The sequence below is a fragment of the Vicia villosa genome, linkage group LG2 (assembly GCF_029867415.1).
Source record: "Vicia villosa cultivar HV-30 ecotype Madison, WI linkage group LG2, Vvil1.0, whole genome shotgun sequence".
In the NCBI taxonomy this organism is placed as follows: Eukaryota; Viridiplantae; Streptophyta; class Magnoliopsida; order Fabales; family Fabaceae; genus Vicia; species Vicia villosa.
In genome coordinates this window covers 58,713,237-58,736,608 of record NC_081181.1, presented here as the reverse complement: position 1 = coordinate 58,736,608, position 23,372 = coordinate 58,713,237, and the positions used below count along the sequence as shown (strand labels likewise).

Sequence of the window (23,372 nt, the reverse complement as noted above, 5' to 3'; positions counted from 1 at the left end):
ACTCGGACAGCTCGAGGGACCATTTCAGCATTCTATCGGCCATATCTGGACGGTCTAGTAGTTGCTTGATGAGCTGGTTGTTTCTTACGATAATGGTGTGCGCGAGGAAATAATATCGTAGTCGTCTCGCCGCGATGACAAGCGAGAGGGCTACTTTTTCTATTTGCTGGTATCTCACTTCGGGTCCTTGGAGGGCTTTGCTTGTGAAGTACACGGGTTTCTGTCCTTCGCTCGTTTCTCGTATGAGTGCCGAGCTCACGGCCTCGGCAGACAAGGCTAGATAAAGGTAGAGCGTTTCTCTGACGTCTGGTCGGCTTAGGACAGGCGGCTGTGAAATTACTTGTTTGAGGTGGGACAAGGCGTTCTCGCATTCGTCAGTCCACTCAAAAGTTGCCTCTTTGCGCAGAAGTTTGAAAAACGGGAGGGCGTGGTGAGCGGATTTCGCGACGAAGCGGGATAGTGCGGTGAGCATGCCGTTCACGATTTGGATTGATTTTTTGTTGTTCGGGATGGGGAGGCTGGAGAATGCTCGACATTTGTCTGGGTTGGCTTTGATGCCCCGTTCAGTCAGGTAGAAGCCGAGGAACTTCCCGGCTCTTACACCGAAAGTGCATTTTTCGGGGTTGAACCTCATCCTGCATTACCTTGCTCGAGCGAATACTCGTTTGAGGTCGTCGGTGTGAGTTATCTCTTCTCGATATTTGACGATCATGTCGTCCATGTAGACCTCGAGAGTGTCTCCAATTTCTCCTCGGAAAACCGTATTCATCATTCGCTGGTAGGTTGTCCCGACGTTCTTGAGTCCGAGTGGCATTACGTTATAGTAGTAGTTGCCTGATTCAGTCATGAAGGCCGTGTGCTTCCTGTCGCTCCTCGCCATGGGTATTTGATTATATCCTGAATATGCATCCATAAAAGATAAAAGTTTATAACCAGCCGAGTTGTCGACCAATTTATCAATATTAGGTAAGGGATAAGCATCTTTAGGGCATGCCCTATTGAGATCAGTGTAATCAACGCACATTCTCCATTTTCCATTACTTTTCTTAACGAGTACAATGTTTGAGAGCCAAGTTGAATACTTGGCCAAGTTGAATACTTCTCCTACGTTGAGCTACGGCCCTAGTGGCAGGATTAATACTAAGGTGATGACATGCGACCTCGGGGTCGAGTCCGGGCATCTCGGCGGCGCTCCAGGCGAAGAGATCGGCATTCTGGCGGAGGCAAGCTTGCAGCTGTTTCTTCGCGATCTCTGGGATCCCCGCTCCGATCTTGACCTTTTTGTTGGGGTCGTCCCCCAAGGTGATGAGCTCGAAGTCACCGTCAGGAATTGGGCGGACGGGGTAGGCAGACTTCCCTTTCACTGCTGCTGGGTCCTCGGAGGCGTGCTTCAGTTCTTCCTCGGAAAAACGTGCATCCAGGTCGATGGAGTTCACGTCTGGCTTGTTACTCCGCTCCCCTTCTTCGGCACTGCTGGAGGTCTTTGGCTGTTTGTTCACGGATTGGTATTCTTTGACTGCCGCATCGAAGCACCTCCTCGCTGCCTCGATATCGCCCCTGATCGTGGCCACTCTGCCCCTTTTTGTGTAGTATTTTATCAGCAGGTGGGCGGTGGATGGGACTGCTGTGAGCTCGGCGATAGCGGGCCTTTCCAGTATGCAGTTGTAAAGAGACTCACAGTGGACGACGAGGAATTAAGTCTTGATAACCCTGGCGGTTTCTTCCTCGCCGGTTGTCACCAGGAGTTCGACATATCCCCAAGGCTTGGAGGTAGAGACTTTGAAACCCTGAAGATCGGCTCCCACGTACGGAGTCAGATGGGAGTCATCGAGCTGGAGTGTCTTGAACAGATGCGAGTACATTATGTCGCATGAGCTGCCTGCATCGACCAGGACCCGACGGACATCGAAGTTCGCCATTTTTGCTCGGATGAGTAGGGGAATATTGGCTTTAGGTGATCCTCCGGGCAGTTCCTCGAGGTAAAAGGTGATCGGTTCGGACCTGCCTTTGAATCTCCTTAGGGTAGGGCCGATGTCGGCGTTGCTGTCGATGAGCTCGTCGAACTTTCTTTTTACCGAACCGACAGACAGCTGGCGGGAGATGGCCCCATTTGAGATGACCATTGATGTGGGGAAGTTTTCCCAGTGGCTATATGTCGAGGTTACTCCCGGAGAGAGAATGAAGTCTTCCGGCCTGCTTATGGAGAGGGCGATCTGGAATGGCCCTTGGTCAGGGGATTTGTCCTCGCCAGATTTTTCTGATCTCCTATTATCTTTTCGAGGAGCATCACCTCTCTTTGTGTATTTGGAGAGGCGTCCTTCCTTGATGAGTGTTTCGATCGCGTCTTTTAGGTGGACACAATCTTCGGTCAAATGCCCATGAGATTTGTGGTACTTGCACCATTTGGATTTGTCTGCTCTTGGCCTCGGGGCCCCTGGTTTCGGAACACGGACTCCGGCGTCTTTGAATTCGGTGCTTTTGCATTCAGTCTAGATGCGCTCGCGGGGAGCTGTGAGAGGGGTATATTCAGTGAAGCGCCCAGACGGGCCTCGATTTTCTTTGCTGTCGCGGGACCTTTCCTCCCTTCTTTTTTCTCCTCCACGCTGAGGAGGCGTGTCGTCGCGCTTGGAGCTCTTCTCAATTTGAGGAGGATTGGCCCTCTCCTCGTAAGTGATGTACGCTTGAGCTTTGATGAGAAGTTCTTCCAGAGTTCGCGGCTTCTCGATGCCGACAGCTTTGTGGAAGTCGCTGCCAGGTTGGAGTCCTTTATCGAGCAGATATAGCTTCATTTCTTCGGTTGTGGGAACCTGAACTGCTTTGCGGTTGAACGGGTCCAAAAAAGCTCGGAGTGGCTCGGTCGGCTCCTGTATTATAGCTTCTAGAGAGGCCTCTGTCTTTGGATGCCGACGAGATGCGGTGAAGTGGTGGGAGAATTTGTCTTTGAATTCGGCCCAGGAGCGAACCGAGTTCCTTGGCAAATTCTTGTACCAAGTCATCGCTCCTCCCCTCAGAGTCGTGGGGAAGATGCGACATTTGATGGCGCCGCTGACAGGGTGGTAGTCGAGCATGGTCTCGACACTGAGGATGTGGTCTTCGGGATCGGTGGTCCCGTCGTAGAGGTCCATCACCGGCGGTTTTTCCATTCCCTTGGGGATCCTTGCCCTTACAATTTCCTTAGAGAAAGGGTTCTGTCTCTCCTCGTCACTCTCAGGAGGCGAAGGAGTGTAGTGGTGGTGACGAGGATGTTTCGGGGAGTGTCTTGGCTTGGAAGGTTTTCTAGTTTTCTTGAGAGTTTCCTCGCGTCCTTTGTGAGGGGAGGCGGGCTTCTTCTTCGGTGATAGATCTTTGTGATTTGAAGCAGAGGTCTTCTTTGAAGCTGAACCACGATTCTGTTTCCGTCCTCGGGGACTTTCAGAATCGGATAGGTCACGCCTGTACCCGGGAGACAGACTGCCTCGCCTAGGGGACGGGCTGTAGGACCGGTTGCGACGTCTCCTCCTGGGAGGGGAGCGAGAGCTGGAGGAGGAGCGGTGGAGGTGACGCCTCTTCGGAAGCGACCTGGAGCGGTGTTTCTTTTCCAATGTAGCTATTATCCTTTTGTTCTGTTCGAACAACAGGGTGTTGGTCTGGTTGACTGTGCTGAGCAGTGCGACTGTGACCGGGTCAACGTTCTCGGGGATCGGGATTTCGACCCGGGCGGAATCTGCATCGGCTCCCAGGTCCTCGAACTGTTTGGAGCTTTGGGTCGACAGAGTGGCCGTCTGACCGTCTCTTGAAGGTGGTCTTCCATCATTGGGTTTGGATTGTCCGACGAGAACTGCTTGTCCGTTCTTTGTCGGCTGGGGCCACCCGTCACGATGAGGGCGAGACTGGTTGCCAGCAGCGGTTTCTTGGATCAGTCGTTCAATGCTGAACTGGTCGCTGTTCTGCTGGTTGTCATTGTTGTTGCCGGCCATGATGATCGTGGAATGGATTGAACTTTGATCTCTAAGTTTCTTGGAAGAAAGAAAAGATGGGGAAGCAGGATCCCCACAGTCGGCGCCACTGATCTAACCCGATAAGAATGGATCGTCACGGCAGCTGGATCTGGCTTGATGAACAAGGTGGGGGGTACCTGCAAGGTTCTCCGATGCCAAAGTCAGAAGCTATCAGAGAGAGCGATGGTTTAAGAAGTAGAGAATGAATACCTGACCCTCTAGTGAAAGAGGGTATTTATAGCCCCCAGCACTGGGCCAAGGTTTCCTAATTGGGCCAAATCCAGTTGGAGGCCCACGTGCTAGGAAACTGCCAAAACACCCTCTGCTAGGGCTGAGTCAGCAGGTGACTCACGTTCTGGGTGAGCGTGGCGTAGGATTCGGAGGAGGTTGACCGGATCCTTCGCTGAAGCGTTACACGTGGTCTTCATGCTTGACTGATTCGTAACGGTAATCAAGGAAATGAGCTCAAACGTATTGGGCCTGCTCGGCTGGCAAGAAGAGCTGGGCCTGCTCGGCCCAATCCAGAACAATAATAATATTTGAAAATTTAAAATATTTTATACAATGACAATAATATATTTAGGTCAACTGCGCATCACGTGAGTTTTAAATAATATCTTATTATTTCATATGTTTGTGGATTAAAAAAACGAGCAACAGCCACTTGGACGCCCGTGATGATTAAGACCACCTCCAGCGGTGGTTCCTCATGAGAGTTTGCCAGCATGGCAATGATTTGGGGTCCACTTTTTCTTTGCTTTGGAGCTCCACCAGGCCATCAGTGTATAAACAAGCAACGGTTCTTCAATTTTTTTTTATTTTAATAATAAAAGTAGCCGTTACCAACGGCTAGTTTCTTTTTTTTTTTTCTTTTTTTTTTTAGTTATTTTTTAGTTATAAATATAGTTTTGTGAAAAAAATTAACCAACACAAATTTTACCAACACTTATATTTTCTCTTCAATTTCAATTTTCTCGCTCACAATTTCATCATTTTAATTCAAATTTTCATTTTTTTTACTTCAAATTACAATTGTTTAGGTCAAATGGATCCTAATCATTTTCATTATCAACAAGCTATGTTCAATTTCATGCAAAATTATCAAAATCCTAATCCTCAAAATTCTCAAATTCCACCGATGCCACCATTTTCTACTCAAGTTCCACCATTTTCTACTCAAGTTGGTACTGAAAAAGAAGAAAGGGTTGTTGTTAAAAAAAAATCTCGAGAGCAATTTGCAAGGGATGAGGATATACTACTTATCCAATCATGGCTCAATGTTTCAAAGGATCCAATTGTGGGAGTTGATCAAAAGGCTGAGAGTTTTTGGGTAAGAGTCGCTGCCAATTATAACCAGTATCGTGGGGAATCGCGGGAAAAGTTAAAGGGACAATTAAAATGTCGATGGCATCGAATAAATGGCTTGGTTCAAAAATTTGTTGGGTGTTACAAACAAGCTGTTAATGGAAAGAAAAGTGGGACATCGGAGAACGATGTCATGGCCGCTGCAAATGCATTTTTTGCTCAGGATCAAGGTACAACATTCAACCTTGAGTATGCATGGAGATTGTTAAAAGATGAACCTAAATGGATGGGAGAATCGATTGAAAGTTCTTCAAAAATAACAAAGACTTATGCTAGTGAGGCATCATTGGAGAACCCAAATACACCTTCAAGTTATGAGTTTAACTCATCATCACCAATGGAGCATCCAATGGGACAAAAAGCAGCAAAAAGGAAGGGTAAGGCAAAGGAAATTCCAAATGAAACGCAAGATGTAAGGAATAAAAGAGCAATGTTAATGGAAAGACTAGCGCAAAGTAAGGAGGACGAGATAGAATTAAAGGTAGTGCAACTAATGATGAAAGACACTTCTACTATGAGCGATAGTCAACGAGATATTCATGAAAAATATTGTAATAAGATGAAAAAAAAATATGGAATGTAGTTAGTATCTACACCCATGTAACATGGTCATTAGTACCACTTTAATTTATCAACACCTATGTAAAATGGTAATTAGTACCACTTTAATTTATCAACACCTATGTAACATGGTCATTAGTACCACTTTAATTTATCAACACCTATGTAACATGGTCATTAGTACCACTTTAAATTATAATAAATATTATGTTATTCAAACTAGCCGTTATTCAAACTAGCCGTTATTCAAACTAGCCGTTATTCAAACTATTATATATACTACCACTTATGTCATTATTTTCTCATTCTCATCTTATTCTTCTCTCATTATTTACTAAAATGGATTCAGACGATTCAGATAATTACGATCAAGAATTTTGGGAGTTGGTTGAAGAAGAATTTATGGACGACAGTGATGAAGAACAAGAGCTTCAGAATGAACTTCAATCTGGAAGTTCCTCTAGGCCAAAGAAAAGAACAACGATAGATCGAGGTCGTGAAGAAGGGCATAATCGATTGTTCAATGACTACTTCTCGGAAAATCCAGTATACACAGATGTTCAATTCCGAAGAAGGTTCAGAATGCATAGGCATGTATTTCTTCGAATTGTAGATGCCCTTGAAAATCATGATGAATATTTCCAAATGAGGGTCGATGCAACTGGTAAAATGGGTCTTTCACCATTGCAGAAATGTACATCTGCTATTCGTATGTTGGCGTATGGGTCTGCTGCTGACATTGTAGACGAGTATGTTCGAATCGGTGAAAGCACTTCAATTGAGTGCTTACAAAGATTCGTTCAGGGCGTGAATGCTGTATTTGGGGCTGAGTATTTGGGAAAGCCTAACAACACTGATGTTGAACATCTTTTACAAATGGGAGAGTCACGTGGCTTTCCAGGTATGTTGGGTTCTATTGATTGTATGCATTGGGAATGGAAAAATTGTCCTGTTGCATGGAAAGGACAATTTTGTCGAGGTGATCATGGTAAGCCCATAATCATGCTTGAAGCAGTGGCATCACAAGACTTATGGATTTGACATGCTTTTTTTGGTATTGCAGGTTCAAACAATGACAATAATGTGTTAAACCAATCTAATGTGTTTAACGATATTTTGGAAGGACATGCTCCCAATGTGCAATATACAATCATTGGGACACCATATAATATGGGGTATTATTTAGCAGATGGTATATATCCTGAGTGGGCTACATTTGTCAAAACCATTTCAATGCCACAGAGAGAAAAGAAAAAGTTATTTGCTCAACATCAAGAATCAGCTAGAAAAGATGTGGAGCGGGCATTTGGAGTGCTTCAATCTCGATTTGCAATTATACGTGGCCCAGCACGTGCTTGGCACATGGACACCCTCAAGCATACCATATATGCATGCATCATATTGCACAACATGATTGTTGAAGACGAACGACATACATATGGAGGTAATTTTGATTACTCTTATGATAATGTGGATGACAACAACTCAACAACCGAAACATTTAGCGGTCCTCATCCGAATCTTGCAACAAGACTACAAAGAAGAGCAAGTATTCGAGAAAAACAAGTTCATCGTCAACTTCAAGGAAATTTAGTCGAGTATATTTGGGAACGTTTTGGACATGTAGATGATGAAGTTTAAGTTTAATTTATTATGTGATGTTATTTATTTTTATTGTTTTTAATTATATGTCATGTATTTGAGATTAATATTAATTATCATTTTAAATTATAAGTTCAATTTGAATTTTATTTATTTTATATCAATTTTAATTTAAATAATTAAAATTATTATTTTAATTATTATAAAATTTAATATGAATAAAATATTAATAAATAAAGTAAAATTGTGGGACCCAATATGGGTTCTTCAGAGTTGCAGCATTGGAGATAAAAATTAGTTGAGTTGCTTCAAGCTGACGTGGCTTAATAGGTCCCACAAGGAACCCAAAAATAGGTTTACGGTTGGAGATGCTCTAAGTAAAGTAAAATATTTGGATTTTTTTTTTTTTTGACTAAATTTGGATTTTATTTTTAAATTTTAAAAGTATGCCTATTGTGTTGGTTGACACACGACACCGTTAGAGTTGGGTTTGTATTAATTCCTTGGAGGCTACTCTTTTCACTCCGACTCAATTTCACCTCACTCCCTCCCTCACTCATTCCGCGCATTTTGATTTTAGGTTTTCTTCTTGCTGCATCCATGCCGGGACTGAGACCTCAGACTCACTCTAATTCTGTCAAAGGACGCGGTTATGCCGTCGTTCGCATTGTTGTTGCAGGAGACCGTCAAACCGGCAAATCCAGCCTCATTCATGCCGCCGGCTATAAATTCCCGAACAAAGCCACCCCCGTATTGCCTCCGTTCTGTGATGGTGTACCTGTACAAATCATCGACACCTCTTCCCGGTAACGTTCTTACCAAGTTTCATTCCTTATTTAAGTAATCACGTTTTGAAATTTGCAATCTCTTCCTGAAGTGCGATTTCATTACTCTTGTTTTTATATTTGCTATTGTATTGAACCCTAGTTTGAATACCTTCCCCATTGTGTTTGTTGCAGTACTAAGGACAGTGACAGAGTTGATGGAGAACTACAGCGCGCTGACGTAGTTATCCTAACTTATGCATGTGATCGGCCTGAGACATTTGAAAATATACGCGCAGTTTGGCTCCCTCGTCTTCGCAATTTAGAGGTTTTGATTTCTCTTTTTCTTGTGTAACAAGTAAAAACATCTAGTTATATGCATATGTTAATCGTACACTTCATCGAAATCAAATTCACATGATATGTGTGCATTTTCATTTTTAGAGAATGTATACTTGACATGGATATTTGAACTTCATGACCAGGTCAAAGTTCCTGTTATAGTGGCTGGTTGTAAGTTTGATCTACAAGATCAAAATCAGGAGGTGAGCCTAGAAGAGGCAATGTCACCGTTAATGCAGCAGTTCTGCGAGATTGAAGCATACATTGAGTGTTCAGTATTAGGATGTTTCCAAGTATGTTTTATTTATACTATTGCAATCCAATTGCTTTGTTTTTTTTAAAATCTTAATTTAAAGGTGCTACACTAATTATATTTGGATTTTGTTTTATGCAATTGTAATTAAATTTCTTTGTTGAAGGTCTTTGAAGTTTTCTTCTTGGCACAAAAGGCGGCTCTTTATCCCACAAATCCTTTATATGACAAGGAGTCAAAGACTCTAAAACCTCGATGTATACGGGCTTTGAAGCGGGTTTTTATCCTATGTGACCATGACAAAGATGGTGCCCTTAGTGATGTTGAACTGAATGATTTCCAGGTTTTAGTATTTTCTTCTCATACTAAATGTGGAAATGGTGGGTTGCTTTTTTATTACCCAAGTATAATAGTCTGACACCGTATAGCTTGAATATAAGCTTGTTCACATCGTGTTATGGTAGGTTAACCCGTGTATAGGATTTGTGAAAACTGAAAAATCTAACTAAACTTTCCACAGGTTAAATGTTTCAATGCTCCTTTTCAACCACGGGAAATTTCGGATGTAAAGACGGTTGCGAATACATTTTTGTCTAAAGGTGTGGATGAACGTGGACTTACTTTGGCAGGATTTCTATGTCTTCATACCCTTTTCGTGGAAAAAGGGCCTCTTGAGACAATATGGACCGTGCTAAGAAAGTTTGGATATAACAATGATATGAAGCTTGCTGATGATTTAATTCCACCTTTGAAACATGCACCTGATCAGGTGTTTTTTTTGTGGCCTTGTATACTGTGTTCTATATATGTTATACCTGTTTGTATTCAATTTGTTGACCATAGGAAACTTATCTTATTCTATTCTTATTGGATTTAATGTCTACAGAGTGTTGAATTGACAAATAAAGCAATTGATTTCTTGAAGACAATCTTTGATGAATTTGATGGTGACTCTGTATGTCATTTGCACAAATGACCCTGAACAATTTTACTTTTTCATGCAGCTCCCCAATCATTTTTGGGCTTTTCTAAACTGGCTTTATCGTTATACAATGTTCAAATTAATCATATCTCTTCCTTCCTCCAGGATAAAGTGCTGCAGCCCTCGGAACTTGAAGAATTGTTTTCTACAGCTCCTGAAAGGTAGATTGATTGCAATCTTTCTTATGTTGTGCAGTTTTTTAAATGTACATACATGCTTTAAAGATGTGGTATACACTTGTGGCTTTAATCTTTCATTGTTTTTACAAAGTCCAGCTATAACATTTTTTATATGTATAAGTCTTTCCCGAGTCTGAACGTCAATTAGGACTCTTGGCAATGTTATTTGATATTTTATGATTTTTAATTGCAGTCCCTGGATTGAAAATCCATACAAGGATGCTTTAGGAAGGAATGCATGTGGAGGAATATCAGTTGATTCATTTTTGTCAGAGGTACACAATTCTTTTATCTTTGTCTCTAGTCCCTCTCGCTTATATTTTACTGAGCAATGTTTGTAGAAAAGTGGTGGGCTTCTATGGATAGTTTATCACTCAATTTAAAAAAGTATTTTGAGAATCAAGGTTGCCTTAGTATTACATAATGTGTGATTGTATGTTATATATTATATGTTTTCTGGACAGTGGGCACTCATGACACTTCTAAACCCAACCTTTAGTATGGAGAACTTGGTATACATTGGTTATCCTGGTGATCCATCATCTGCTCTCCGGGTCACTAGAAGGCGACACGAGGATCGCCAAAAACAACATTCAGAAAGAAATGTACTGCAGTGCTTCGTTTTTGGGCCTATGCAGACTGGAAAATCTGCATTATTGAATTCTTCCATTGGAAGGTACTTTATGTTGAAATATAAACTTGATTTGGGCCTAATTATTAGTGGTATTCTTGGGCTTAGTTATTTTGGGCTTAAGTAATTTTGGATAAAGTTTCTAGAGAATTCTTGTATTATTTGGAGAGTCTAGATATTTCTTAATATTGTAATATTCTCTAGAATACTCTTTGAATTTCTAGGATAGAGAACTCTCTAGAATTAGTGAGTCTAGAGTTCTCCTTAGAGTACTATAAATAGAGATGTAATCCTACACATTTGCATCAAGAAAAATACAAAGTTCTCTCTTCCATAAAGAATTTTCCTACCTATCAAGTTTTTATTCAAGCCTCCAATATTTCTAAACACTTGTCCTACACATAAAAACAACCTTAGTTCCAACAAAGTGGTACCAGAGCTTCAAGGTCCTCAAAAGATGGCGAATGGAGGTTTCCCTTTTCAAATGCCGATGCTCACAAAGAACAACTATGATAATTGGAGTATCAAGATGAAGGCGCTACTAGGATCTCAAGATGTGTGGGATGTCGTTGAGAAAGGCTTCAAGGAGCAAGACGAAGCCTCGTTAAGCCAAAGTGCGAAAGATACATTGAAGGAGTCAAGAAAGAGAGACAAGAAAGCTCTCTTTCTCATTTATCAATCGGTGGATGAAGATACTTTTGAGAAGATATCCAACGCAACGACGGCCAAAGAAGCATGGGACAAGCTTCAAACTTGCAACAAAGGAGTTGAGCAGGTAAAAAAGATTCGTCTTCAAACTCTTAGAGGTGATTTTGAACGTTTGTTTATGGAGGAGTCCGAGTCAATTTCTGATTATTTTTCTCGAGTATTGGCCGTAGTCAATCAACTTAAAAGAAATGGTGAAGATGTTGATGATGTGAAAGTCATGGAGAAAATACTTCGCACTTTAAATCCAAGTTTTGACTTCATTGTTACCAACATTGAAGAAAATAAGGATTTAAAGACCATGACCATTGAGCAACTCATGGGTTCCTTACAAGCATATGAAGAAAAACAAAAGAGAAAAACTAAACAAAAGGAGGCTATAGAGCAACTACTACAACTCGACATAAAGGAAGCAAACTATGTAAACTACAAGAGCCAAAGAGGACGAGGACGTGGCCAAGATCGTGGACGTGGACGCGGACGTGGAGGAGAAGGAAGAGGAGGTTACAACAACTACTCTAACAACTTCAACAATGGAGAAAGAAGTTGGAATCCACAAGCGACAAGAGGTCGTGGAAGAGGAAATTCATGGTCGAGGTACGAAAAATCACAAATCAAGTGCTTCAACTGCAACAAGATTGGTCATTATGCATCCGAGTGTAGATTCTTGAAGAAGGTTGAAGAGAAAGCTAACTTCGTAGAAGAAAAAGGTGGAGAAGAAGAAACTTTGTTACTCGCATGTCAAAACCAAGTTGAAGAGAAAAGAAACAAGTGGTACCTCGACACTGGTGCAAGCAATCACATGTGCGGCGATCGAAGCATGTTTGTAGAGATCAATGAAGCGGCAACTGGCGATGTCTCATTTGGAGATAACTCGAAGATACCGGTCAAAGGAAAAGGTAAAATTCTCATACGCTTGAAGAATGGTAGTCATCAGTTCATATCCAATGTCTACTATGTCCCTAACATGAAGAATAATATTTTGAGCTTGGGACAATTATTAGAGAAAGGCTATGACATCCACTTGAAAGAACATAGTCTTTTCTTAAGAGATTGTAGACATAACTTGATTGCTAAGGTGCCTATGTCAAAGAATAGAATGTTCCTCTTGAACATTCAAAATGATGTGGCAAAGTGTCTCAAGGCGTGCTATACCGATTCCTCGTGGCTATGGCATCTACGATTTGGGCATCTCAACTTCGATGGCCTAGAACGTTTGGCAAAGAAGGAGATGGTGAGAGGCTTGCCTAACATCAACCACCCAGACCAACTCTGCGAAGGATGTCTAATTGGGAAGCAATTCCGAAAAAGCTTTCCAAAGGAATCAACATCAAGAGCCACAAAGCCGCTAGAGCTCATACACACAGATGTTTGTGGACCAATCAAACCCAACTCATTTGGAAAGAGTAAGTACTTTCTCCTATTTATTGATGATTATTCCAGAAAAACATGGGTTTACTTCTTGAAGGAGAAGTCAGAAGTGTTTGAAAACTTTAAGAAGTTCAAAGCCCTTGTGGAGAAAGAAAGTGGTCTTTCCATTAAGGCCATGAGATCTGATCGAGGAGGAGAGTTCACTTCAAATAAGTTCAACAAATATTGTGAAGACCATGGAATACGTCGTCCTCTGACTGTGCCAAGATCGCCACAACAAAATGGAGTAGCAGAGAGAAAGAACCGAACCATACTTAACATGGTGCGAAGCATGCTCAAGAGCAAGAAGATGCCGAAGGAGTTTTGGGCCGAAGCAGTGGCATGTGCGGTATACTTGACAAATCGCTCCCCAACAAGAAGTGTGCATGAGAAGACACCACAAGAAGCATGGAGTGGAAGGAAGCCAGGGATATCTCACCTCAAAGTGTTTGGAAGTATTGCATATACCCATGTTCCAGACGAAAGAAGAACAAAGCTCGATGATAAAAGTGAGAAATATGTGTTCGTAGGTTACGACTCAAGTTCCAAAGGATACAAGCTTTATAATCCAAGTAGTGGAAAGATCGTCATAAGTCGCGACGTGGAGTTCGATGAAGAAGATTGTTGGGATTGGAGTGTTCAAGAAGAAAGGTATGATTTTCTTCCTTACTTTGAAGAAGAAGAAGAAGAAATTGAACAACCAATGATAGAGGAACATCTTACACCACCGACCTCACCGACACCAAGGTTGGAAGAAACAAGCTCAAGTGAGAGGACACCGCGACTAAGAAGCATTGAAGAGCTTTATGAGGTAACCGAAAACCTAAACGACATTAACCTCTTTTGTCTTTTTGGTGATTGTGAGCCTCTAAGCTACCAAGAAGCGGCGGAAAACATAAAGTGGAGAGATGCCATGGACGAAGAAATCAAGTCAATCACGAAGAACGATACGTGGGAACTTACTACGCTTCCACGAGGACACAAAGCAATCGGAGTAAGATGGGTGTACAAGGCGAAGAAGAATGCAAAAGGAGACGTGGAGAGATATAAAGCAAGATTGGTGGCGAAAGGATATAGTCAAAGACAAGGAATTGACTATGATGAGGTATTTGCTCCCGTTGCTCGTCTTGAAACTATTAGACTGATCATTTCTTTGGCGGCCCAAAATAAATGGAAGATCTATCAAATGGATGTGAAGTCGGCCTTCTTGAATGGTTTCCTCGAAGAAGAAGTTTATATCGAGCAACCATTGGGTTATGAAGTAAAAGGGCAAGAAGAAAAAGTCTTGAAGTTGAAGAAGGCATTGTACGGTCTCAAGCAAGCACCAAGAGCTTGGAATGTTCGAATCGACAAGTACTTTCAAGACAAGAACTTCATCAAGTGTCCATATGAGCATGCACTTTATATCAAAGCGCAAAGTGGAGATATTTTGATTGTGTGCTTGTATGTAGATGACTTGATTTTCACAGGGAACAATCCGAGCATGTTTGAAGAGTTCAAGAAAGACATGGCAAATGAATTTGAGATGACAGATTTGGGGCTCATGGCATATTATCTTGGCATCGAAGTAAAGCAAGGAGACAAAGGAATTTTCATCACCCAAGAAGGTTATGCCAAAGAAGTACTTAAGAAATTCAAGATGGATGACGCCAATCCAGTAGGCACCCCGATGGAATGTGGAAGCAAGCTGAGCAAGCATGAAAATGGAGACATCGTGGATCCAACTCTTTACAAAGGTTTGGTTGGAAGTTTACGTTACTTGACATGTACAAGGCCGGATATTCTCTATGCCGTAGGAGTCGTAAGTCGCTACATGGAAGCTCCAACAACAACTCACTTCAAGGCGGCAAAGAGAATTCTTCGATACATCAAAGGTACAACAAACTTTGGCTTGCACTATTACTCTTCTAACAATTATGACATTGTTGGTTATAGTGATAGTGATTGGAGTGGAGACTTGGATGATAGAAAGAGCACTACTGGTTTTGTGTTCTTTATGGGAGATACTGCTTTCACTTGGATGTCAAAGAAGCAACCTATAGTCACATTATCAACTTGTGAAGCCGAGTATGTCGCTGCCACATCATGTGTTTGTCATGCAGTTTGGCTAAGGAACTTGTTGAAGGAGTTAAAGATGCCACAAAAAGATCCTATGGAAATATGTGTTGACAATAAATCAGCACTTGCTTTAGCAAAGAATCCCGTATTCCATGAAAGAAGTAAGCACATCGACACACGTTACCACTTCATAAGAGAATGCATTGAGAGAAAAGAGGTGAAGTTGAAGTATGTGATGTCTCAAGATCAAGCTGCCGACATTTTCACCAAGCCACTCAAGTTGGAAACTTTCGTGAAGCTAAGGAGTATGCTTGGAGTCACAAATCAAGTTTAAGGGGGGATGTTGAAATATAAACTTGATTTGGGCCTAATTATTAGTGGTATTCTTGGGCTTAGTTATTTTGGGCTTAAGTAATTTTGGATAAAGTTTCTAGAGAATTCTTGTATTATTTGGAGAGTCTAGATATTTCTTAATATTGTAATATTCTCTAGAATACTCTTTGAATTTCTAGGATAGAGAACTCTCTAGAATTAGTGAGTCTAGAGTTCTCCTTAGAGTACTATAAATAGAGATGTAATCCTACACATTTGCATCAAGAAAAATACAAAGTTCTCTCTTCCATAAAGAATTTTCCTACCTATCAAGTTTTTATTCAAGCCTCCAATATTTCTAAACACTTGTCCTACACATAAAAACAACCTTAGTTCCAACACTTTAGTAATTACCTTGAGGTTCCTAGTACCACAAATTTAATTATTGAGTGTCATCTATTGGTTGCTGAATTCATAATGCAGACCCTATATTGAAGCTGTCAATTCAACCGACGAGGATCGTTATGCTGTACATGTTATTGACATTTCTAGGGTAATTGATACTTGATTGACATTTGATAATAGCTTCTTACAGTGACAAAGAATCTTTCATCTTTTCCCACGCCAAAGTCTTGATGTATTCATTTTGTACATATCGTCATTTGTATATTCCATTTCAAGGTTTATCATCTTGTTTGTAGGAAAACAAAAAATATCTTGTGATGAGAGAGATTTCTGAAAGTGGAGTCACAAAATTGCTGGCCAACAAGAAGTCTTTGGCCTCATGTGACATTGCAGTTTTTGTTCATGATAGGTGACACTTTATATTAAAGTTCATAATACTAGCATATGATAGAAATCATGTATTACTTTTTTTTGTTATTATAATGATAGGTTTCAGTATTAACTTATTACTTATTGCCCTTGTTTCCGAATATTTTTGGCTCATAAGCAGCTTTTCAACATCTGAAATCAAAAGCATTTAGAGAAGCTCAAATGTGCTTTTGGATGAACTTCCTAAAACAACTTATATATGCTAAAAGCCACAAATTCTATGTTGTTTTTTCGAACTCTCAATAGTAAGTTACTCCCTCTAGTCCTTGTTATAAAACAAAAATACCTAATTTTACACTAATTAATAATTTTAGTTAACTCTAATGAATTTTCTTAATGCCATAAAAAAGTTAATTGTATTTCCTACGTTGCCCTTCATGGGAACATGTACCACAAGAACAAAAGGGTAATTCAAAAATAAAAGTTTTATTAATTAGGGATGACACCAATCAACTAGTGTGAAAGTGATTAGATTTACTTATATTTTAGAGCACTTAATGTTTTTTTGGTTTATAATTGAAATCAGACTCCCCTTGGCGGGATAAGACTTCTTTGTTGTGGTTACTTTTGTTGTGTGATTGAAATCAAAAGGAGTACAAACATATGCTTCAAGCAACTTAAGAATATGATTTATAAGTCATTATGTGTTTGCATATATTGATTATGTTCAAATTTATAACTCATCTATGGTCTTATGAGTTATGAGTTAACTATAGTTCCATGTTAGTATGGTTTAGATTGTTGGGAACTTATACCAAGTACTTGGAAAAATGTTGGCCGTATAATGCTTAACTGACTAAATTTTAATTTTAGGTTTGATGAGTCTTCATGGAAAGAATCATCTGAACTCTTGTTAAAAGTTGCAGGTCATGGAGAACGCACTGGCTTTCAAGTGCCATGTCTTATAGTTGCAACTAAAGATGACCAAGATTCATTAACAATGGCTATTCAAGAGGCAACGGCGGTATTTTTCATCATTTCATTCATTTGCATGATCATATTCATAATTGTACTTTGCTTATTTCTGTACATAATTGTTGGATGAGTTAAATAAATAGATATTTAATGTGGTGAATGACAAATCATGGCATTTTGATTTCATCCAGTTTCTTGTTAGCAGTAGCTATATAGCATGTAGTAGTATGTGTATATGCATGCTTTCCACGGCATATATAATAAAGACATCTATTCTTTCTTGATGCTGAGAAGTTTACAAGCAAATGCTTTACTTCTTCGACTACTGAAATGCCATTGTGTTTTGTAGGTTGGACAGGACATGGAAGTAGAAGCTCAAGCACAAATCAGTGTGATGTCGGGGGATTTCAACAATATATATCGCCAAATTGTAATTGCTGCCGAGCACCCTCATTTAAGCATTCCAAAAACCGAAGATGGAAAAACTCGCAAGCAATACCACCCATTCTTAGATCGATCTCTTATGTTATTTTCAGGTATATCACTTGTCAAGTTTACTTGTTAGTTCTTCATTATAAATATATTATTGGATATTCAATTGGCTTTTGGATTTGTTATTTAACTTGTGACGGGTTCTGTTTTGGAGTTCTGAAAAATGTTGATATAAATCACAAGAAAATATAAGTGTGGTTTTTGTTTCTTGATTAATGAGTTTATTATCATATCATATTGCAGTTGGAATTGGAGCAGCCGTGGCCTTTGGGATGGGTGTTGCAAGGAAGAATGCAGCTGATAAAAAGACAAAGGGTTTGTGATTTTACTATCAATATATTTAGTGGTTGTATATAATATGTATGGAGTTTGGAATGACATTATAGTTGGGATTTCTTTGTGAAACCTTTGGATTTTTCATTTTGGTTTCCCAATGGTAATGTCATTGTAATTTATACAGAAAACAAACTACCAACAAACCGAAAGGAAAATGAGAAGGTGTATAGCTGTTGTCGGTCACAAATTACACTTTTTCATTGAATAACTAGTAAAATACCTGTACTAGAGCACGAGTTTCGTCTGCTCTCATATTAGATATTAGACGTCATGATATCTTATTTATAAGTTTTGGAATTTGTATTAGAGATCATAAACATTCATAATAAAGAAAAATAATATGCTCAAACCTTTATGCATTAATCTAACTAGTATTTTCATATACGATGGAAATATGACTTAATAAATTATGACAACGTACATATTATAAAAATATGCCTCAACAATTTTTTCCGTTTATAAAAATAATTCTATCAATAGTAGGTTTTTCTCGTTTATAAAAATTATTGTATCAACAATACACTTTTTCTGTTTATGAAATTTTATGTATCAACGATAGTCTTTTTTCCATTTATAAATTATTTGTATTAACAATACACTCGTTTATAAAAATATTTGTATCAACAATAAATTTTTTTTATTTATAAAAATATTTGCATCACCGAAATGATTTTTTCCGTTTATCAATATATTTGTATCAATAACTATTTTTTTTCCGTTTATAAAAATATTTATATCTACAATAAATTTTTTTGATATAAATATATGTATAAACAATACACATTTTTCCTATAAATATATTTGTAACAACAATACATTTTTTTTCGTTTATAAAAATATTTGTATCAATACTCAATTTTTTTTCCATTTTAAAAAAATATTTGGAGCAACAATAAACTTTTTACTGTTTATTAAAATATTCATATCAGCAATGCATCTTTTCTCATCTATAAACATATTTGCACCAACAGTACAAAATTTTCCGTTTATTAAAATATTTGTATAAAAAATATACTTTTTTTCGTTTTTAAACACATTCACATTAATTTCAATTTTAGGTTTGATGAGTCTTCACAAAAAGCATCATCTTAACTCTTGTTAAAAGTTGCTGGTCATGGAGAACACATTGGCTTTCAAGTGCTTTGTCTTATAGTTGCAGCTAAAGATGATTGGGATTCATTAACAATGGATTTACAAGAGTCAACCATGGAATTTTCATTATTTCATTCATTTGCACGATCATATTCATATTTGTACTTTGCATATTTCTGTACATAATTAATGTTGTGAATGACAAGTCGTGGCATTATGATTTCAGCAAGCTATCGATTAGCAGTAACTATATGAGTAAAGATCATCCCCATTTTTCAAAAAAAAAAATGGAGAGTCCATTACTATAGTTTTAGTGTAAATAAAAGATATAGACACGTATTTCTAAAAGTTGTGACATTAATTACGCCTTTAAACATTAAAACTATAGTAATGGACATCTCAATTTCTTTTGAGAAATGGAGACGATCCTTACTCTAACTATATAGAATGCAATAGTATATGTATATGCATGCTTTCTGCGACATATATAATCATGGCATAAGTTATTTCTTGATGTTGAGAAGTTTTCAAACAAATGCTTTACTTCATCGACTATTGAAATGCCAATGTGTTTTGTTGGTTGTTCTGGACATTGGGGTAGAAGCTCAAACACCAATGAGTGTGATGTCGGGGGATTTCAACAATATATTTCGAGTAACTCTTAATCCATCCTTTGGGCTTCTTAGACACCACGTGCCTTTTAAAAAATGCACCTGCTTCCGGAGGCGTATCTCCGGACGCACTTTTTTCCTCAAACTTGATTTGTTCCGTAGGTGCATCTACATCTACAGAATGTTTATAGTTATGCACCTCCAGAACAATTTGATGTTAAACTCGCGCCAGACTTTTCTCCTCCCTCATTCTCACATTTTTCATATTCTCTACTCTCTCAAACTCTCTCAACTTCAAAAATCAATCTTCAACCAAACTTCATTTTTTTTCTCGAGTTCGGCGGAGAACATCAACATCAACGATCAACACACTCCAAGTTGTTCAAAGCTCAGTACAATCGATAAGTTTTCGACTTTGTGAGTTATTTTCGAGTATTTCCCGTAATTGAGTTAGAATACAATTTTAGGTGTAGAAATCATTATATAGTTTTAGAAACATAGTTTAGAGACAATGTAGGTATTTTTTGATGTGTAAAACGCAAGATAAGCGACAAAAAAAGGGTTTTCGATGGTTGGCATAGTAACAGACGTCATTGCTGCGTTTTGAAGCTTCAGAATATTTCGTAGGTGCATCTACGGAAAAATGAAACATTAGGTAGTTATGTAGATGCAACTCCGGAACAAATCCAGTTTTAGAGAATGTTGGGTGCTTCCATAGTTGTATCTACGGAAGCTTTCCACATTTGCATCTACGAAGTTAAAATTATTTTATTTGTTTTTCCTTTTGTTTTTATAAGTTAATTGTATCTAATTCGACTTTATTTGTAATACAATGAGGGCATTATGGCTGACGAGACATACCGACTTAATCTAGGAGGGTTGCAAAACATGCATCCGTGCGACGTGCACGGAGCAAGATAGTCACACAGGTAGTTGACACCTCTGTTCCATCAGAGGGGACAGTTGAGGCCACGGTGCAGACTACTCCGTAAAATAATGGACACACGCCTTCCTCTTCTACTTCTCTATCCCGGAGGCGTCGGGATGATAGTGAGGGTACTTCACAGACGCCCTCCACCCACAGACGTCGTCGCGATATTTCTATTCCTCTCATACCACCTCCAGCCAATGCTGGATCTCCTGTGCGACCTCCTGATGGTGCTGGTTCTCTAGTGCTACCTCCTGAGGGTGTTGACCTATTGCATGTGGACGCAGATGCGCCCGTGGCATACCCAGGAGGTCCCTCTGATTTATCCTTGTTGACAGGGTACATTGATCATACCGCTAGATATGTCTGGAACAAAGAGGTAACATTGGTTAGACTTATTACTTTTTTGACCTCAGTGGAAATTTATTATTTCTAACTTTTCTTGTTATTAACAGTGTTTTCTTTGAAAATTTTCAGGATAGAGCTTTCTAGAAGTTCTATAACCACGGGCGAAGATTTTATCTCTAGAGAAGCCTGCAGAGCTGTGGTTCCAGGATGTCCTCACAACATCTGGTCTGGCTGACCTATGTCATATTGGGTACTCCACTATACACAACGGGATGCTAATGACATTTGCGGAGAGATGGCATCTAGAGACGTCCTCATTCCATCTTCCTCATGATGAGGTTACTATTACTTTGGACGACATCTCGTGCCTATTGCATATACCTATCAGGGGTATCCTCCTTTGTCACAGTAGGATAACTAAGGAGGAAGCAAGAGAGATTCTGACTGAGGAGCTCGGGGCTGATCCACTTGATGCGCTTGAGGAGGTGGATAAAACCCGCGGTGCGCATGTGAGGTTTTCCTTCTTGACGCGGAGATTTGATGAGGTGCTACTTGCAGCACGACATGCTATTGGTGAACCAGTTGAGGGAGAGATACATAGACAACGTGTGCTTAGGTTTTACTTCCTATTTTTTATAGGCACTCAGTTGTTTGTGGATACGAGCTCCACGTATACAGATGTCACTTACCTCAGGTACTTTTTGAATCACGCACGGATCCATGAGTACAACTGGGGGGCGGGAACACTGGCTTACACCTACTCGAGGCTGAGAAAGAGATGCCTGTGGAAGACCAAAACTGTCGCATGCAGCTGTTCACTACTAGTGGTAACAATCGTATATCCTTCTATTTTTTCTCAAAGTTGTTCATTCTATATACGTGTAAATGTTTGATCCCCGTGTTTTTAATTTTCATTGCAGGATTCGATATTACAGCACTTCCCGATGATCATTGGTTTGGGAGAGGTGGATGGCTATATTAAGGCCATGCTACGTGCTCGTGCTTTCATCCCCCTCAAAGAGAACCAGGTGGCGGAGCCTTACAGAGTATATCTAGATCACATGGCTGCCGAGGACACCCGCTACGACTATTACGCTGCTCACCGTGAGACGCGCCTGTGGGATGACATCGCACTATATTCTAAATGACTGGCATGCAGTTCGACCATCACTATTCGCTATCTTCCGGAGCGCGTCATGGGACAGTTCAGCTACTGTCAGATGATACCTTGCTACCCTTCTATCTCCACTCCTATCGGGATGACCCGTCGGCAGATAGATGAGGCCTTTGCAGACTATGAGCATCACATGGTTCCGGACGAGACTCGGGCAACCAGAGCAGATTCAAACTAGAGCTGCGCCGATGGGTACATCAATTGGTACTTTATTGTGTCACACCCCTACATGATCCCCACTGCAGTGGGATCATTGCCCAAATCAGCTCATTAGGAGATATTACAGACTCAACAGTCTCAGTTGGACCACACTGAGGATGTGCTTCACTACGCCAAATTTAAGTTTTAGCAACGCAGCTACAAAAGCGCTTTTGGCAAAAGCGCTGCTATAGGCCTTCGCTAAAAACAAAAATAAAAATCAAGGGAAAAAAGCGCTCCTGTAGGGGGTACCTACGAAAGCGCTTTTGAAAAGCGCTGCTATAAGGCTTGTTACCAAAGCGCTTTAAAGAAGCGCTGGTATAGGGCTGGGGTACTAAAGCGCTTTAAAGAAGCGCTGGTATAGGGCTTTTTACCAAAGCGCTTTTAGAAGCGCTGGTAAAGGGGTAGGTTACCAAAGCGCTTTCTATCAAAAAGCGCTGGTATAGGGCTTGGGTACCAAAGCGCTTTTCAAAAGCGCTCTCGTAGGGTATTTACAATTAAATTTTTTAAAACAAAACATTAATTCCCAGGTTATTACGTTTTTCAGAAATCAGGATACCATTCTAGAGCTTCTTCCCCAAACGTAAACCTACCATGAAAATCTCTGCCTTCCATCCTTGAATCACCATTCCATCCTTGAATTTCGATACTGAATCTCTGAATTTCGTCTTCTCCTTCCGCCTTCGCAAACTCTTCGTCTCCTCATTCACTTCGTGGCTGAGTAATAGGGATAAAAGGAGACGCTCTCAAACTCTTCGCAAACTCTTCCGCCTTCCGCCTCCGGCTGAATCTTCGTCTCAGTCAAAGGAGACGCTCTCAAATCGTTTCGAGAATTGCTGACCACGATTGTAAGTCTCTAAAACCATCTCTCTATGCATCTCTTGCTGACCACCATTATGCTGCTTGTGCTATGCATCTCTTGCTGTTTGTTCATATTGCATTTTACTAAAGCTTAGAAGAAACCTAGCCCTATTTCAACACTTTATTATTTGATTAAAAATGTGTAAATTACATCCTTTGTTGTAATCTGTTCTGTAGTATCCCAGTTTTAAGGTGAAGAGGCAGTGATAAGTTTAATCATAGATTCATAAGTTTAATCTGTTCTCCATAAGTTGTTTTCACTTTTCAGTTTATTTCCATAAATTCTTCTGAGTATCTTGTGTAAACAGCCTATAGCTTATATGAAGAGTTATACTATTAGCGCTTTTTTAAGTTGTTTATTCAAATAAGACCTTAATATGTTTTGGCAGAATTAACTCTTTTTATAGTTCTGGGAAAAATGGCTATCGGCATATGTTTAAAT

At 39.9% G+C, this 23,372-nt stretch overlaps 4 protein-coding genes across 4 annotated transcripts; all 4 read left to right on the top strand.

Annotated features, from left to right (window-relative positions):
* Positions 1-5,022: 5,022 nt before the first annotated feature.
* Positions 5,023-5,925, top strand: LOC131649117 (glutathione S-transferase T3-like). The gene has a single exon (XM_058918860.1). The coding sequence runs from the start codon at positions 5,023-5,025 to the stop codon at positions 5,923-5,925; it is 903 nt and encodes a 300-aa protein (XP_058774843.1).
* Positions 5,926-6,242: 317 nt separating this feature from the next.
* On the top strand, positions 6,243-7,544 carry LOC131649116 (uncharacterized). The gene is made up of 2 exons (XM_058918859.1): positions 6,243-6,891; positions 6,967-7,544. Exons 1-2 carry the CDS (start codon positions 6,243-6,245, stop codon positions 7,542-7,544), a joined length of 1,227 nt encoding a protein of 408 aa, XP_058774842.1.
* Positions 7,545-8,066: 522 nt separating this feature from the next.
* LOC131649115 (mitochondrial Rho GTPase 1-like) lies at positions 8,067-17,020 on the top strand. Its single transcript, XM_058918858.1, has 12 exons — positions 8,067-8,311; positions 8,465-8,597; positions 8,755-8,904; positions 9,031-9,207; positions 9,385-9,633; positions 9,751-9,819; positions 9,952-10,007; positions 10,219-10,300; positions 10,490-10,701; positions 15,625-15,694; positions 15,843-15,955; positions 16,789-17,020. Exons 1-12 carry the CDS (start codon positions 8,106-8,108, stop codon positions 17,018-17,020), a joined length of 1,749 nt encoding a protein of 582 aa, XP_058774841.1. The 5' UTR covers positions 8,067-8,105.
* A 176-nt stretch (positions 17,021-17,196) lies between these two features.
* On the top strand, positions 17,197-17,892 carry LOC131650813 (mitochondrial Rho GTPase 1-like). The gene is made up of 2 exons (XM_058920525.1): positions 17,197-17,426; positions 17,626-17,892. The coding sequence occupies exons 1-2, from the start codon at positions 17,252-17,254 to the stop codon at positions 17,703-17,705; spliced, it is 255 nt and encodes an 84-aa protein (XP_058776508.1). The 5' UTR covers positions 17,197-17,251; the 3' UTR covers positions 17,706-17,892.
* The last annotated feature ends 5,480 nt before the right edge of the window (positions 17,893-23,372 follow it).

Coding starts and splice junctions, on each gene's coding strand:
- LOC131649117 (XM_058918860.1), top strand. CDS start 5,023: ATGGATCCTAATCATTTTCATTATCAACAAGCTATGTTCAATTTCATG.
- LOC131649115 (XM_058918858.1), top strand. CDS start 8,106: ATGCCGGGACTGAGACCTCAGACTCACTCTAATTCTGTCAAAGGACGC. Junction 8,312..8,464: donor ATCATCGACACCTCTTCCCG/GTAACGTTCTTA, acceptor TGTTTGTTGCAG/TACTAAGGACAGTGACAGAG. Junction 8,598..8,754: donor CTCGTCTTCGCAATTTAGAG/GTTTTGATTTCT, acceptor CTTCATGACCAG/GTCAAAGTTCCTGTTATAGT.
- LOC131649116 (XM_058918859.1), top strand. CDS start 6,243: ATGGATTCAGACGATTCAGATAATTACGATCAAGAATTTTGGGAGTTG. Junction 6,892..6,966: donor ATTTTGTCGAGGTGATCATG/GTAAGCCCATAA, acceptor TTGGTATTGCAG/GTTCAAACAATGACAATAAT.
- LOC131650813 (XM_058920525.1), top strand. CDS start 17,252: ATGGAAGTAGAAGCTCAAGCACAAATCAGTGTGATGTCGGGGGATTTC. Junction 17,427..17,625: donor ATCTCTTATGTTATTTTCAG/GTATATCACTTG, acceptor ATCATATTGCAG/TTGGAATTGGAGCAGCCGTG.